Source organism: Callospermophilus lateralis, unplaced genomic scaffold, assembly GCF_048772815.1.
Source record: "Callospermophilus lateralis isolate mCalLat2 unplaced genomic scaffold, mCalLat2.hap1 Scaffold_101, whole genome shotgun sequence".
Taxonomy (NCBI): domain Eukaryota; kingdom Metazoa; phylum Chordata; class Mammalia; order Rodentia; family Sciuridae; genus Callospermophilus; species Callospermophilus lateralis.
The window spans coordinates 4,418,884-4,434,238 of record NW_027510272.1 but is presented as its reverse complement, the minus strand read 5'-3'; the positions used below and the strand labels follow the sequence as shown (position 1 = coordinate 4,434,238).

Sequence of the window (15,355 nt, the reverse complement as noted above, 5' to 3'; positions counted from 1 at the left end):
AAATTATTTCAAATTGATAAATCAAATAATTAAAATTCATGGTAGAATCATATGTAATAAGAAATAAAAATTTGCAATAGAGAGTAAGTCATTCCTTGAGTTCACCAAAAGTAGAGTCAACTTAATTTTTCAGCCCTGCTATGATTGTGATCCTTCCTTTACAGAAAATGCCTATACGAAGTCACATGCTGAGATATTAATTATGATAGAGCTCGTTGCTCATCTCTATGTTGGTTGATAGAAACTGATGAAGAGTAATGTTTGAGTCAGATTAAATGTCTGCATTTGCTCAGATAAAAATTAAGAAAATTATTTTTATTGTTTTTCAAAAACATTTGATGGCTTTTTAGTAATTCAGTATCTAAATGATTACAATAGGACTTTTACTTTTTGAAGAGTGACAAACCATCAAATTTAAAAATAGATACATTTTTACCTATTATGATCCTGCCCTAAAGCTTGTGTTATTCTTCCTTTTGGAAAAAACATACACATAGTTACAAAAAAGATGATAAACTCAGTGGAAGTATCTTATTTAAATAGCCTTAATGACTAATAGTGTTAATTACATTTAATAAAAGTATCTTATTAAAAAATCTGAATTAATAAACTTTTAAAAGTTAACTTAATTATGTTTGATAACACATTGTTTGCATTTTGTTTTATTAAAAAAAAACCTCCCTGTATTCCATTATCTGCCCATCAATTAGCAAAATGGCTCGTGTCTACATACAAGCTTGATATATATATATATATATATATATATATATATATATATATATATATATATATGAATTTCAAGTCAGAATGAAATGTACTTATGTTTGTAAGTGTTCCTATAGTTGTCTGAACTTCCACAACTGTGGATTACTTATTGGCATTTACTTAATCTAAAATTGGATAGCATCTCGGAAATACATTAAATCCAATAAAGATGTAAAATTTCACCTAATTCCTCATAATTTTTTGAATCAAAGTTGATATCCCCCCAAAAGAAAAGGTGAGTGGACAATGAATCAGAACACACATATGTGGAGTGAATGAATATGATAACTAAACTCAGCTCTGAGGGGGTTATTGTTCATTTCACAAAGCCTCTTCTTGGTGAAAAATTGATATGGTAATCGGTTTCAGGTCATAGAAGACAATTCAGAATTAATATTTCTTTTTTTGTTTTCCAGTCTCAAAAATAGTAGATTTTCTTTGGGTTAGTAGATAATGATGTGTAGAATGGCCTTTAGTGATTCATACAGCTCTTAAGCAGGCAGTTTTGGGTTTGTTTCTTCCCTTTTTGTGATGACTCAGAAAGCGCGTAATTGGTGATGGCAGGCGTCTTGCTTATACATTCGACAGGGATTTATTGCATCTCTGTGTGGGGCTATCTTAAACACTGTGATGGACAAGACATCCACAGTTCTTAAAATCTAAGTATCAGGCAGTTTAGGATAAATATACTCAAACAAGACAGCAATTCACTTTGTTTTGTTACCTTTTTCAAATATGGACACAATCCATATTTTATAACACAAATATGCCATGTCTGTGGCTTTGGTGGCTTTATGTGTAATTTATAATTTGTTCCCTATAGATTTTTAAAAAATATCTTTATTTTATTTTATTTATTTTTAATGTGGTGCTGAGGATGGAACCCAGAACCTTGCACATGGTAGGCGAGCGCACTACCGCTGAGCCACAATCCCAGCCCATCCTATAGTTATTTTTAAAACTTAGTGGGTTTTCTTTCTTCTAGATATAATATTGCAAAGGGAAATAATAACTATAACCCTACTACTATTTTTTTTTTCAATGCTAGGTATGGAACCCAGGGCATCATGCATCTTAGGCAAGTGCTAAACCACAGAGCTATACTCTCGGTTCCTGTAGAACTACCACTTAAATATATTTATTTGTGTGTGTGTATATAATATACATATATATATATATTTCTATATATATTTACTTATTTTTTAGTTGTTTATGGACTTTTATTTTATATATTTATAATGCAATGCTGAGAATTGAACCCAGTGCTCATCCATGCTAGGCAGGTGCTCTACCACCGAGCTACAACCCCAGCCCCCTGGAACTACCATTTTCAAGGCAGATCATAGATATTTAAAATCTTGTGGGCACAGCTGCAGTTTTGCAATCATCTCCATAGGGTGAAAATATACAACAAATGTAGATATGGTCAACCAGAGAATTAAATAATTTAGCTCTGACCTGATGGAATAGAGAAGATACCATGGGTTATTTTTGTTGTGGGTGTTGCTTTTTGTTTTTAATAAAGGCAATCCCTGGAGACTTTGTAGTGTTTCCATATGGCTTGGTGCAGTTTGAATTGTCTGTTGTTTGCTGCCATCTCACTAGTTTATGGTTGCCTTCTCTTCCTCTTCATGCCAGTTACCCTCTTGAGGTGTTTGCATGTCATTTAATGCAGCTCCTTTTTGGGAATGAAAATGGCAGGGTCCAGGAAGCTGTGTAAGTAGTATAATTAAAGCTGGAAGAGTTCCTCTGTCCTTCCCCACCCTACCTCAGTCTGTAAACATTCCCTAAGGAACCAGAGCTGACTTTTGGAAAGTTTTCACTGCCTTCCTAGGGTGCAGCCTGAAGGTGTTTTGTTGTTTTGACCTTAGAATTTTGTGAGCCATTTTTCTGTGTGTGTGTGTGTGTGTGTGTGTGTGTGTGCGCACATGTGTGTTTGTGTGGTCTTGAGCTAAGGAGCTTCTTGTACCTTGAGAGCTCAGTTAACTGCCATTAACACAGAATAAAATGTTGATGAAGATCTGTCTCACTTTCATGTCAGTGAGAATGGGTTCCACTCCTGGGAGGGTCATAGGTGCCAGATTTGCTCAAGCTAGGCACTGATGTGTCTGTGATAGGCACTGATCCGTCTGTGCTTTGTTCTATGTGGACAAAACACTTTCTTTTTGCATATGTGCATTCTGTGGGCGTAAACACATACAGCAGGTACTCTCTAACTGGCTTTCTTTCTTGAAACTATAAGCAGAACTTTACTTGTACTACAGCAGGTACTCTCTAACTGGCTTTCTTTCTTGAAACTATAAGCAGAACTTTACTTGTACTATTGAATATGAAAGAGCAATATAATTGAATAAAAAAGAAAGCTGAAGGACAACCCAAGAATAATATAAACATAAGTTATTTTAAAACATTGGAGGGAGTGCTTTATGCAAAAGAGAAACTGGATTTATTGTTTCATTCTCCTTTCTCCCCCTTCACCCTTTTCAAGAAGACGCAAAGCCACAAGTGAGGGTTGCATGTGTCTGATGGCTTATATAAACATGGAAGAAGCCTTCAGATGGCTAAAATAAACATGTGCGTGTTACTGAAGGATATGTTTACACAAACCATTTGCTCAGCCTCTGAAATAATGAATAAATGAAGATTTTACTAAAATAATTGGAAGGAGTTTTGTGTCTCTGCTGATGCCATAATTGAATGGCACCAAAAAGACTTTTATCAGCTCTTTTCGGTGTCACATGTGTTAGCAGTTCCTTTCCATGAGTTCAATACTTCATTTTGTAGTTACTTTACACATGTTTTTGTAAGAAATTGTCGTTTATTACTGCAATTCTAGAGAGTTGCTTGATTTCCCAAGAGAAATTTAGCAGCCAGTAAAGGTTATTTGGATCTGGTTGGCCAGGAAAGAGAGGGCAAAAAGGAAGGAGTAACAGTGTTCATTTCATATATATATATGTGTGTGTGTATAAAACTTTCTTTGCATAACATGGCCCTTGTCCATAACATTTTCTTGGTAAAATGTATGCTCTCAAAAGGCTTAAGAAGGAATATTGAAGCAAAAATAATTCTCAATATTGGGTTGCAACTGTATGTTCATATGCACATAAATGTATGGATATATCTATGCATAAGTGTGTAAGTGTGGATATAAGTGTGGCTATATCCACAGATTTGTGGCATGTGTGGGGTAGTGGCAATACATGGTCTGTTCTTAGGTGGAATTAAGAGTTAACTTTTGTTTCAACATTACACTTAGGCCATCCCCGAGAATTGACTAGGTTAGCATTTCCTGCTCTCAGTTCGTTATCTTGACACATAACTATAATACAACAGCTGGGTTGTTCCTGGAGTTCCTGGGGGGAGCTTTATTCTCAGAGTGCTAAGTTTCCTTTTCAGCTGTTAGCTCTAAAGTGTGTTCAGAATGTACAACTTTTTATACACATCCTGGGCCCCTAGCACCACTCTGGGACCATGATAGAAATGCTGATAAGATAGATGAATGGAAGAAACTTTGGTTCAAGGCAGAAAATTGAAAAAGCCAAAATTTCACATGATAATTTTTACTAACAGGGCTGCTAACCAGTATTGCTCTCCCCATATGAACATTCTCTTGAAAGGAATTCCTTTCTATTCTCATCAAAATTATTTGCACCTGTTATGAAATCAAAAACTAGAAAGGTTACCATTCTTAAAAATGATCTTGATATGGTTTTCACAAACACACAATGTCTCTGATCTGGCTGTTGAAAAATACATTGGGATTTGTTGTAGTTTTTGCCTAACTTCGCCCATTTATAAAGAAAGATTTGTGCAATACGACATTTCCTTTTTATCTAGGCAAACTCTTCAGAACACTTCCTAAGAAATTAATTGTATTCCAGCCAGACTTGCCTGCTGCCATCCCACAGGAAATGGGTCAGCAATCCATTAAGATGCCATTAGATAATCTAATTTGGAACTTAATCTCTAAATTAACCATGCTCCATACTTGAAGCATACTTGAGAGAAAGAAAAAAAGTTTACGTTTGAATCGATAGGGGAGCCGAAGCGTGAAGAAGGCTGTTTGTTTTTTCTGTAGCTGTGGTCACGTCTCAAGCCGTCTGCTAACCAGGAGAAACCAGACATGATGTAATTCCAGATTGAACTTGAACTTCAGGGACTTAGGATGGGGGAACAATGGGCCATAGGAATCAATAATGTCCATTTTCCACATGATTATGTTTGGAGCTTTAAGTTAACCTTTATGGGAGAAGCAGCAGGATCGGCAGTGTGACCAAAATGAGATGATCCAGAGACAAGATGTTAGAGGAAAGAAAACAACTTTTTCCGTGATATTTTCTGAGCAGCACTGCAGATTCCAGCAGGATTAGAAAAGTTCCCGCTTTGCAGTAAACCGGTGGCCTGTTCAGAGCACTCTTTGTTCGCTTAGGTAGGACAAACTTAATCGTACGTTTCCTGTCAGATGATTTTTGGCAGCGCTCCTGGAGAGGGAGGAGCATGATTCACAGCACTCCCAAATGTAAACCTTTCTGATTAACCCTTTGCAACAAAAGGAAGTCTATCAAACACCTACCTTACGTGAAGATGTTTTACATAAAGTGCTGTATTCTCACTCTTGGTCCCTGAGGAATGAGCTCCTTCAACAGCCAATGCACCATTTATTAGTTTACCTTTTTTGAACCTCGTGTTTACTAGAGCTGTGAGTAGGTGTATTGTGAATTTTTAGTGGTATTTAAATAACAAAGCTCATGAGTGAATAAATATAATAAACACCATGAATTATAAAAGAAAAGGCAAAAGCCCATTGAGGTTTGAGAAATTGAAAAACACAAAGGTGGAATAGTCAGAAATTGTCGAAAGTTAGGCTTGTTCACTTTGTTTTACAAGGACGATCTCTGCACATATGAACAGAGTAAAAGGCACACTATCAAAAAGCATTCAGTTTCTTAATCCTTGGTAACTTTATTTCAGAATTCTGATACCAATAAGTTCTATCCCTTAGACGTGAAATTGGGCAAGTAATGCTGATTTTTGCTTTGAAATAAAAATCATTTGTGAAATAATCACTTTTTGCTTTTGCATAAAACTTATATTTCCATTTAACTTAGTATGCCTTGGATGATTTTCTGTAGTGAAAGGCACTATGTTGAAGCACCATTTTTGTAGAGAATTTTGTCTGCTGTTGAAGAATCACATATGCAAATAAGAGGAGCAAGTAGCACTTATAACAATAGCTTTGAAAAGGAGCCTAGGGGTGGAGAGGAATACAGACTAGAAAAGGAGGCTGGAAATCAACATGTGGGCTTCTCCACTGTCGCATATCTGTAGGAGGAGATAAAATTACTACTGTAAGCCTGACTTTCCCAGCTTCATAAGTTGCTGTATATGTGTGCATGTGTGTGCTGTATCATATTTATTAGTTGTCTTCATATTAATTCTCCACCTTTCACTTTCAGCTCTAAAAAAGGGAAAAGATAATTTTTTAAAAAATCTACTTAATTTGCCCTATTGAGGGAAAGAACTTTTTCTTATTATTGTTTAAATTAAACATTCTAAGGAAATAGACTTTTGTTACTTTTAAGGGTATAGATTGCCTTGTTGAAGGATCTTTTAGGATTATGTAGAGCTTTTTACTGAAAAAGTATAGTAATTTAATACTTAGTTGTAATGGTCCCATATGTGAGGGCTTTTCTTACCTTGTCCTCTTCATTAGATTAAATATTTCACTGGAATGTTCCATTATTTTACTTAGAACATGCTAGCACTCAAGCATGGTAAAGTTAACCCTCAATTTAGCATGCCCCAGTACCAAAAAACATCTGAAATAATTGAATATAAACTAATGAGGTTTGATGGCTTACTGTTTTGATGTTATTTTCAAAACTGTTGGTCCCCAAGGAGTAGCAATAAAGAAGGCTATTTACCTACTTAGTTAAGAAACAAATACATTTCTCTTTCATTACTATGAAAGTGCTATTGCTTGTAGTTAGAATAATTCCATGAGCCACCTGCAGTTTATGATATTTTGTGTTTCCCAGAGAGCCTACAAGAGTACTTTGCAGATCAGGTAAAAGCTAGCCAGGGAGCTTTCTGATACAGATTATTACAAATAGTAATAATCATTAGAAATCATCTTGCATGCAAATAGGATCATTCAGATGGCAATAATGATCCTTAAAAATGGGAAAAATAAATTAAAGGAACCTAAGATCTATATAAGCCCTTGTAATTTTTGCTTTCAGTCTGGCCTGGTCTGAAAAGGAATTGAAAGCAAATTATTGACATACATATTTGTACATCCATAAAAGAAAGATACATATTTCTTTCAACTGAAAAGCAACAGGGATTAGATGGATAAAATACAGTTATTTATGCTGAAGTTTGGGCAAGAGTTATACTTCTATGGAAATTTCAGTGTGTCTAAGTAATATGGACCTTTGTTTATTGACTCTTAAAAAAATCAGTTGTAATATAAACTATTATCCAGTTTTTCTTTTTTTTTCTTTTTTTCTTTAAAAGAAAGTGTATTTCACAAAAGACGCAGCTGAAGTGAAATGTATAGGTTAAAAGCATAGATCCTAAGTCCACACTGCTAGAGGGAAAATCCTGGTTTACACAACACAGTGGCAATATAAGCTGGGCGAGATGCTTAACTTCTTAGCTCAGTTTCCTCATCTCTAAAATAACAGATAAAGACACTTTCTCCTAGGTTTTCTGTGGGGATTAAAAGCTTTAAGTAGGTCAATCTCAATCACATAAAACAGAGCCTGGCAAATAATAACCAGTATCTAAGTGCTAGCCACTGGTATATTTATTATATTTATTATCTTTGTTCTAAAGTAACATTAATAGGTTCAACTTAAATGCTACCCATTTATTTCTTCCACTGGTCTGAGTGAGCATTTTTTTCACAAAGACATGATTTGCCTTTATATTATATTAAAGCAAGCAGCCACAGCAAATGCACACATATACAATCAAGGAAAACATGATTTTTAACTTAATGAATATTTACCTAACACACCATACCTGATTTTTCCAGACATGCCTTTAGCAATCAATAGGGAAAATTATTTTGCGAGAGGTACTAAAACCTGTATATTAATATTGTGTCAAGAATTAGAGTGTTTAGGAAAAGAACTAAAAAAAAAAAAAAAAAAACAAAAAACAACAACAAAAAAAAAACAACCCTTCAGTCTTGGAGATTATCTGAAACTGGTACAAAAGAACTAAAGGCAAATTCTGTTAAGATACCTATTTTATACATTCCTCATGCTTTCCAGACCATTTTTATTTTATCACTATTTATAAATAACATGGCTGTTGGTACAGTTGAGGTTATATGAATATTTTCAATTCTTGGTGCTTCATTTTTTAGTATTTCTTAAGCTTCTTGAAAGAGCACTTATTGTTTTTGAAGTAAATGTAGTATACAAAACCCGAACGGATAATACTGCTATTCTTCTGAAAAGTACTAATGTATTGGATACTCTGACATTTTATAAGTTGTCTAACAAATGGAATGTCCAATTCATTATCAAATAAACATGTACTAGTAATAAATGAATTTTGCCAGTTTCAAGTAGCTCTTTTTGTTTTAATCACCCAAAACTAATAGAAAAGATGAAATTTTTCACTTTGGTTCCTGATTCAACTCAAGGACTTAATATGTTTATTTGGTACTCTGTGGTTCTTCATGGGTTAGAGTGTTTAAAGCTAATAGACCAATCCTTTTGGGCCTCAAAGACTCAGTCACAGGACACATTAAACAACAACAACAACAACAACAAAAACCCATAACCATCAAATGTTGGTTTGGCTGCAGAGAACAATTTTCTCTCTTTCATTGAAAGATAAAAGATCATGGATTCCTTAGATGCAAAGAACAACTATTTTATCCAATTTTCCTAGGCTAAAAAATATGTAAATAGTGTATCATTTTTAAAGGGAGAAGTGGGTACCTTCTTCTCTTTTAGTCCTGATTATAGTGTTACCATTTGTTTCTAAAGGAAACAGGTTCATAGAATTTCAGAGTGCTTTGCCATCCTGCCTGTTGAGGGCCACAGCCAAGTCGGGATTACGCATGGCATTTTTGCCTGAAGTAGTGGTTGAGAGGTGATGCCAGCAAGCCATTAAGATGATGACTTTTGAGTTCTCGAGGAGTTGGAGTTCCCGTTGAGTTCTGGTTGAGCTCTCGCGGGGATTCCTGAAGAGTTCGCGTTGTGTGGTGGGAGTTCCGGTTGGTGTGTGGTGTGTTCATGGAGGAGCCACGTGGGTGGCGTTCTGGAGAGTTTCCCGGGAGTGTGCTGGTGGAGTTTGGAAATAAAGTTTGTTCCTGCTTGAGTGGCTCGTGATTTGTGCCCAGCCAGACTGCGGCACCTGCCCAACCACATATTCAGTGCACAAATCTCTCTTCTTCAGTATTATCGAGGTTATGATTCAGCTTGTGTGGAGTCTTGGAAGCTCATTGTTTACTGAAGTAAATATATTTTGCCTTCAGAAAATTGTTAAAAGCTCTTTCTAATGTTGGATCAACATCTGATTCAGGGCCTCAAACATGCTAGGCAAGTGCTCATTCCTAGCAACATCTGACTTTCTAAGAAGGCAATATATTATAGTGAAATGGCCATGGGAATCAGACAGAATTGATTTATTATATCTGAGGACTAGTGGAGACTGAACAACTTGCCTCAGTTTCCTTAGTGAAATGGGGAAAATTGTTGTCATTTCAAGAGTTCATTGATAGAGGGAAGTGACATAGCATATGTAAAACACCAAAGATGTCACCTTGCTCTTAGTGGTCTTCAGCATGGTTGTCCTGGGAAAATTTCCCCCTTTGTGCTCATTTTATCCATGTGAATCTTACAGAGGAAGTCTGAATTTCTTTCTGATTCCACTGTCCTGTCTTCCCTGTTGCCCTTAAACTGTTACTTTAATAAAGCAACACCATTGAGTCCGTTTCTCTTGAAGAGTGATGCCAAGAAGCACATTGCTCCGGGGGTAGTCTTATCAGTATAAAAGAAGCAGGGCTATCTCCCACCACTAATATTCTCAAGATCAAAATAATTTGTTTCCTCTTCCCTCTCTGTGGAGGAGCTATATCATACATTTGTTCAAAATTATGTGAAAATATTCTCAATGAGATATTTTATTTTTGAATTTTGATTTAGCTTCTATATATTTTGTTTATAATGAAGTATCTCATATAGAGAGAGTAGAAATCAGTAGGGCGAGTTGCACTTTGTATTAAAATACTTTGTGCTTTTTTTTTTTTTGTAATGCCTGACTTTTCACATAGTACTTACACTTTCTTCTCCCCGCTTCTTCTTCTCTTTCTCCCTTCCTTTTCCTCCTCCACTTCCTTCTTCTTTTTCTTTTTTTAGTGATCATGGCCAGTATATATTATATTTAAAGATGTTCTCTCAACTTTCAAATGTGTTCATCTTTACTTTGCCCAAAGAAAGATGATTTGACTTTTGAAAATTAATGATAATAAAGTAAATGCAAGCTTGAAGACATAACAATGAAGTAGCTGCATTCAACCTCCTTTCAGAGTTAGATTCTCATGACTCTTACTAGGTAGCTAGGTAGATGACAGATTGTTGAATTGAACATATGATTTTTCATATAATTCTCATTTCACCATAAATTACATATAACTTACAAGTAACTAATTTGTGTAAGAATATGTGTGTTTATTTTATTCATACATATGACTATTTGCATTAATTTGTACATAGAGACAGCATCAAATTTGTAAGAAGCACTGCTACATTTTTACTTGAATATGCAATTTTAGGCATTGTGCTTTTGAAATTAAATGATCTAGATTATTTTGGTAAATAAAATATTTTTCTTTGCATTGTTATCCTGGGCTTTGAATTAGTCTTACCAGGCCTTTTTTCAATGGGACTGCCGAAAAAGCTCTAAAAAATGTCTGTGCCTTATAGTTCTGAACTTAACCTACAGATTGGCAATAAGAGGCTTGTAAAACTCATATATGGGGTCTGCACAGTGTTAATGTTTGAGATTTATTTCCCCCTAAAGGTTCATAAACAGTATTGACAAATATATTACACACTGCAATTTTGATATGGTCATAATGTAGGATGGGAGGTTTAGAAGGTTTAAATAAACATTTAAATTAAATTTGTTAGACATTCTACAGCAAGAGTCCTGTGATTACCAACAATTTATTTTTATTGAGGATTTTCTAAAGAATATTAATATATGTCTCTTCTAAAGAACTGAGTAAAAAATCAATTGCAAGATAGACCCTGAATTCTTGTCTTTTCTGCCATTAGTTGGTAGACTTGTCCTTTAAGAAACCACAGTCTGTCTTTCTTTCTTTCTTTCTTTCTTTCTTTCTTTCTTTCTTTCTTTCTTTCTTTCTCTCTCTCTCTCTCTCTCTTTCTTTCTCTCTCTCTTTTTCTTTCTTTCTCTCTCTCTTTCTTTCTCTCTTTCTTTCTGGAATTGAACCCAGTGGTGCTTAACCACTGAACTACATCTCCAGCCTTGTTTTATTTTTATTTTGATACAGGGTCTCACTAGTGATTAGGACTTGGCTAAGTTGCTGAGGCTGGCTTTGAACTCGTGATCCTCCTGCCTCAGCCTCCTGAGCCGCTGCGATTACAAGCTTGCACTACCAGGCCCAGCTCACACTGATTTTCAATCATTAAAATTTACTTTATATTCCTAAAGCGTGCAGTCTCAAAATGAATTTTTGGAGCTCGCTTATTTTGGAATTCTTGTTGATTTTGCTGCCAAGGATTATCTATTAAGCTAGGTTTTTTTTCTTTTTACATAGCCCTCTTACTTCAGGTTAAAAATATTGGATGTTTGTTTATTTTGTAATTCATTTTGTTAAGAAATAGTTTGCATTGGCTATGGCCAGGCTCTATAAGGATAGATAAGACTAGGTCATTTTCTCTATGGAGTTCACCTTTCAGCCAGTAAGATGTTGCAGATAACAGATCATTATGAAATGAAGTAATATAAGCTGTAATAGGACTATGTACAAAGTGCAGTAGAAGCACAGTGGAGGGGAAAATGAGCTTCAGAATGCATTATGTAACGCTGTTCTCAATCAATGGTGCAAACTGCAGTGATCGTTGTTGAAAATGTGTGTGGAAAGAGAGAAATGAAAACGGTTACATCTCTTAAAAAGACTTCAGTGAAAAATATTCTTATTCTTTAAGATTACAATTTTCTTTAGATAATGAGGACATACCTTTGTAGCTTGAATGTGATTATTCCTGCAAGTATTAAATCAGATATCTATTTTCTCCGAATATGGACCAAATCAGAATGTACTGATGAGTATATACAATCTTAGGCAACACCTCTAAAATATGTTTATTGGATGTGATTTGAAATGATTGATTTGTTTATTTTAAAAGTCATTGAACATCTACTGCGTTCTTGGTCCTACACTAAATGATTAGCAAAAAAGAGATGGACTTTGCGGTCATGGAATTTGACAACTGATCATAAAATCCCTGATTTAAAAAGATCATTGTGATTTTTTTTTTTCTGTTGAAGTATCTCAGAATTATCTACCTAGACATGTAGTGATATGTCACATATTGCATAGAGATATCAGCAGAGTAAAAAAGTTGTATGTCAAGTGTTATTTCAATCCAAATTTGTTCCTTCATGTTCCATAAAGCCTTTTGTATCTTTGGAATTCAACTATGAACAAATGAGTATATCTAGATCAAAAGCTATGTAACAGCATATATCTTACCTTATGGTTGCAAAAGTAAAGCAAAGGATACTAAATGAAATTTAAATTTTGTCTCAATGCCAGGCTCTGATTTAGCTGGGTATGCAATTGTCTGTCTGATGTTTTCTTGGTTCATCATTTTTTACGCAGCTGTTACTTAGCTGACAGTTGTTCCAAGCTGGATATTGAAACAAGCAATACATCAGATTAGGTGTGCCCCAAACCTGTGGTATGCACATCTGATGTTATTTTCCCACATGTGATGACACTTTTTTTGTGAGAGATTAAGCTGGTAGCAACTAGAGAACTGTTTTGTAATTTTTTTTTCACAACCCCAACATAGGTCAAAACTGAGGTGATGTGAAGAGAGACAGAAATCTCATCCCTTTATCCTTTCAATAGACCACTCCACCTCACCCTACCCCCACCCTTCCCACTCCTCCAGTTCAGAGCAGCTCAGAGGTGGTGATGTTGAAGGCAGGGCATAAATGGAAAGGAAAACTTTGGTTGTATCTCTTAATAAGTTTTGACAGAGGAGGATAAGGAAACCACTGGAGAGCTCTAGACCTAGGAGGCACAGGCATAGAGGTCCTTGTGGCCTCCTACGATGATTTCTCACAGTGTATGCTCTGCAGAGAACAAAACCTCTGTTCCATTTTTTCATCTATTTGATCTTTACTAACAATTTCCAATGAAGATATGTTTGGTAATCAAGCATTTCCAATTACACATTACGTATAAGACAGCCTGGAAAAAGTATTTTCCTCTTGTGAGGGAGAAAAAAAATCTTTTCCATTACACTTTTCTTTTTTTTTTCAACACAATAGGTAGGTAAAATATTGAAACCCATCTTTCTACTGAATTGCTTATGAAATAAAGGTGAAACAAGATAGTGTCATATAACTGGCAAACTACAGTATATTGGTATTACTGTGGACTGCTGTTTTTTTTTTTCTCGGACAAAAAAAAATCATTCTATTTATGTCCAAATGGATCAAATATTTTAGGAAGAATATACTTTATCAGTTCGATGATTGTGTGTATCCTACTCCAGGTTTTTCTGACTCACAGTTAGTCTTACTTTTCATGAAAAAAAATAGATCATATAGTATAAGTAGCTACAGTATGTGTAATTGGCATATTTATCTCATGTTAGACTCATTATCTCATTAATTTTGAATAAAGTTATAGAACTAATTTGATGCATCTGGAATTTGTATTTCTAATATCACTGCAGATTTTAACATTGTCTTTCTGTTTTTTCTTCCTTCCCTACTACCCTTCTCCTCTCAACAGTCCTGGTACCTGGGCTAGCTTGGTTCCTTTCCAAGTGTCAAATAGGACACCCATCCTACCGGCAAATGTCCAAAATTATGGTTTGAACATAATTGGAGAACCTTTCCTTCAAGCAGAAACAAGCAACTGAGGGAAAAAGAAATACAACAATAGTTTTAAGAAATTAAAAAAAAAAAAAAAGGAAAAGAGGAAGACTGGACAAAACAAAACAAAGGGAGAAAGGAAAGAAACTGAAGAAAGAAGATGATAGACCAGCAATTGCAGCACTTACAATCACTAATTCCCTTAAGGTTGAAACTATAATGACATTAAAAGGGTCGATGATATTTCACTGATGGTAGATCGCAGCCCCTGCAACGTAGCCTTTGTTACATGAAGTCCGCTGGGAAATAGATGTTCTGTCTCTATGACAATATATTTTAACTGACTTTCTAGATGCCTTAATATTTGCATGATAAGCTAGTTTTATTGGTTTAGTATTCTTGTTGTTTACGCATGGAATCACTATTCCTGGTTATCTCACCAACGAAGGCTAGGAGGCGGCGTCAGAGGTGCTGGGTGACAGAGCCTTGAGCCAGCCGTTTTATAAGCACTCTGATTTCTAAAAGTTAAAAAAAAATATATAAAATCTCTGTAGCCTTTAGTTACCAGTACAGATTTATTAAATTTTGGCCCTTAACCCAGCCTTTTCCAGTGTGTAACCCAGTTTGAAATCTTAAAAAAAAAAAAAAAAAAAAAAAAAAAGGAAAAAAAACAGTTTGAACACAAAGGCTCTATGGAAGAAATGCCTCTATGTAGGTGAAGTGTTATCTCAGCATGCAACAGTAAAAATTAATATAATATTTTCCCCACAAAAGAAACACTTAACAGAGGCAAGTGCAATTTATAAATTTATATCTAAAGGGGAATCATGATTATAAGTCCTTCAGCCCTTGGACTCTAAATTGAGGGGATTAAAAAGAATTTAAAATAATTTTGAATGAATTTATTTTCCCCTCAGTTTTTGAGGGCATTTAAAAAGGCATTAAATCAAGACAAATCGTGTGCTTGAGGAAAAAAAAAAAAAAGAATGAAAACACAGCACTTATGTTGGTTTAGCTGCAGCCTCCGTGGAGGTAGAATTTATTTATTTAAAATTACTGGTTGCATCAAGAACCCATAGGGTGTACAAAAGGTTCTATAAAATCTGCATTATAGAGACAAAGAGGCAGGCAAATCCATGTCACAAGGGTAAAGCTTACAGTTTACAAACTGGGAACGCCAGGGTGTAGGATATAAAAACGCACTCTTGAGAAAATAAATGTAATCAGGGTGCTGAAAACTTGCATGGTGCTTTCAGACATTAGCCTTGTTCAACAAATTTCTTGTATTGACAGATCCGTAGTGTGCATGGGCAGACACATTTTGCCTCTACATCTCTTAAAATTTTAATTAAAAATACTCTTTCCAGTAATCCTAATTTGCACGAAGATATAATGTCCACATTACGTGCCTTGCCTTGAAATCTAAAAAACAAAAAAACATAAAAAAACAAAAAAAACACAAAAAGTGACATCACTACACTTGTTT

General features: G+C 35.0%; 1 protein-coding gene across 1 annotated transcript in view; it reads left to right on the top strand.

Annotated features, from left to right (window-relative positions):
* Positions 1-14,506, top strand: part of LOC143639946 (nuclear factor 1 B-type-like) — a 120,839-nt gene extending 106,333 nt beyond the window's left edge. The window contains exon 16 of the mRNA XM_077107969.1: positions 13,787-14,506. Coding sequence (XP_076964084.1) covers positions 13,787-13,916 — 130 coding nt within the window. The 3' untranslated portion in view covers positions 13,917-14,506. The remainder of the gene's footprint in view (positions 1-13,786) is intronic.
* Positions 14,507-15,355: the final 849 nt, after the last annotated feature.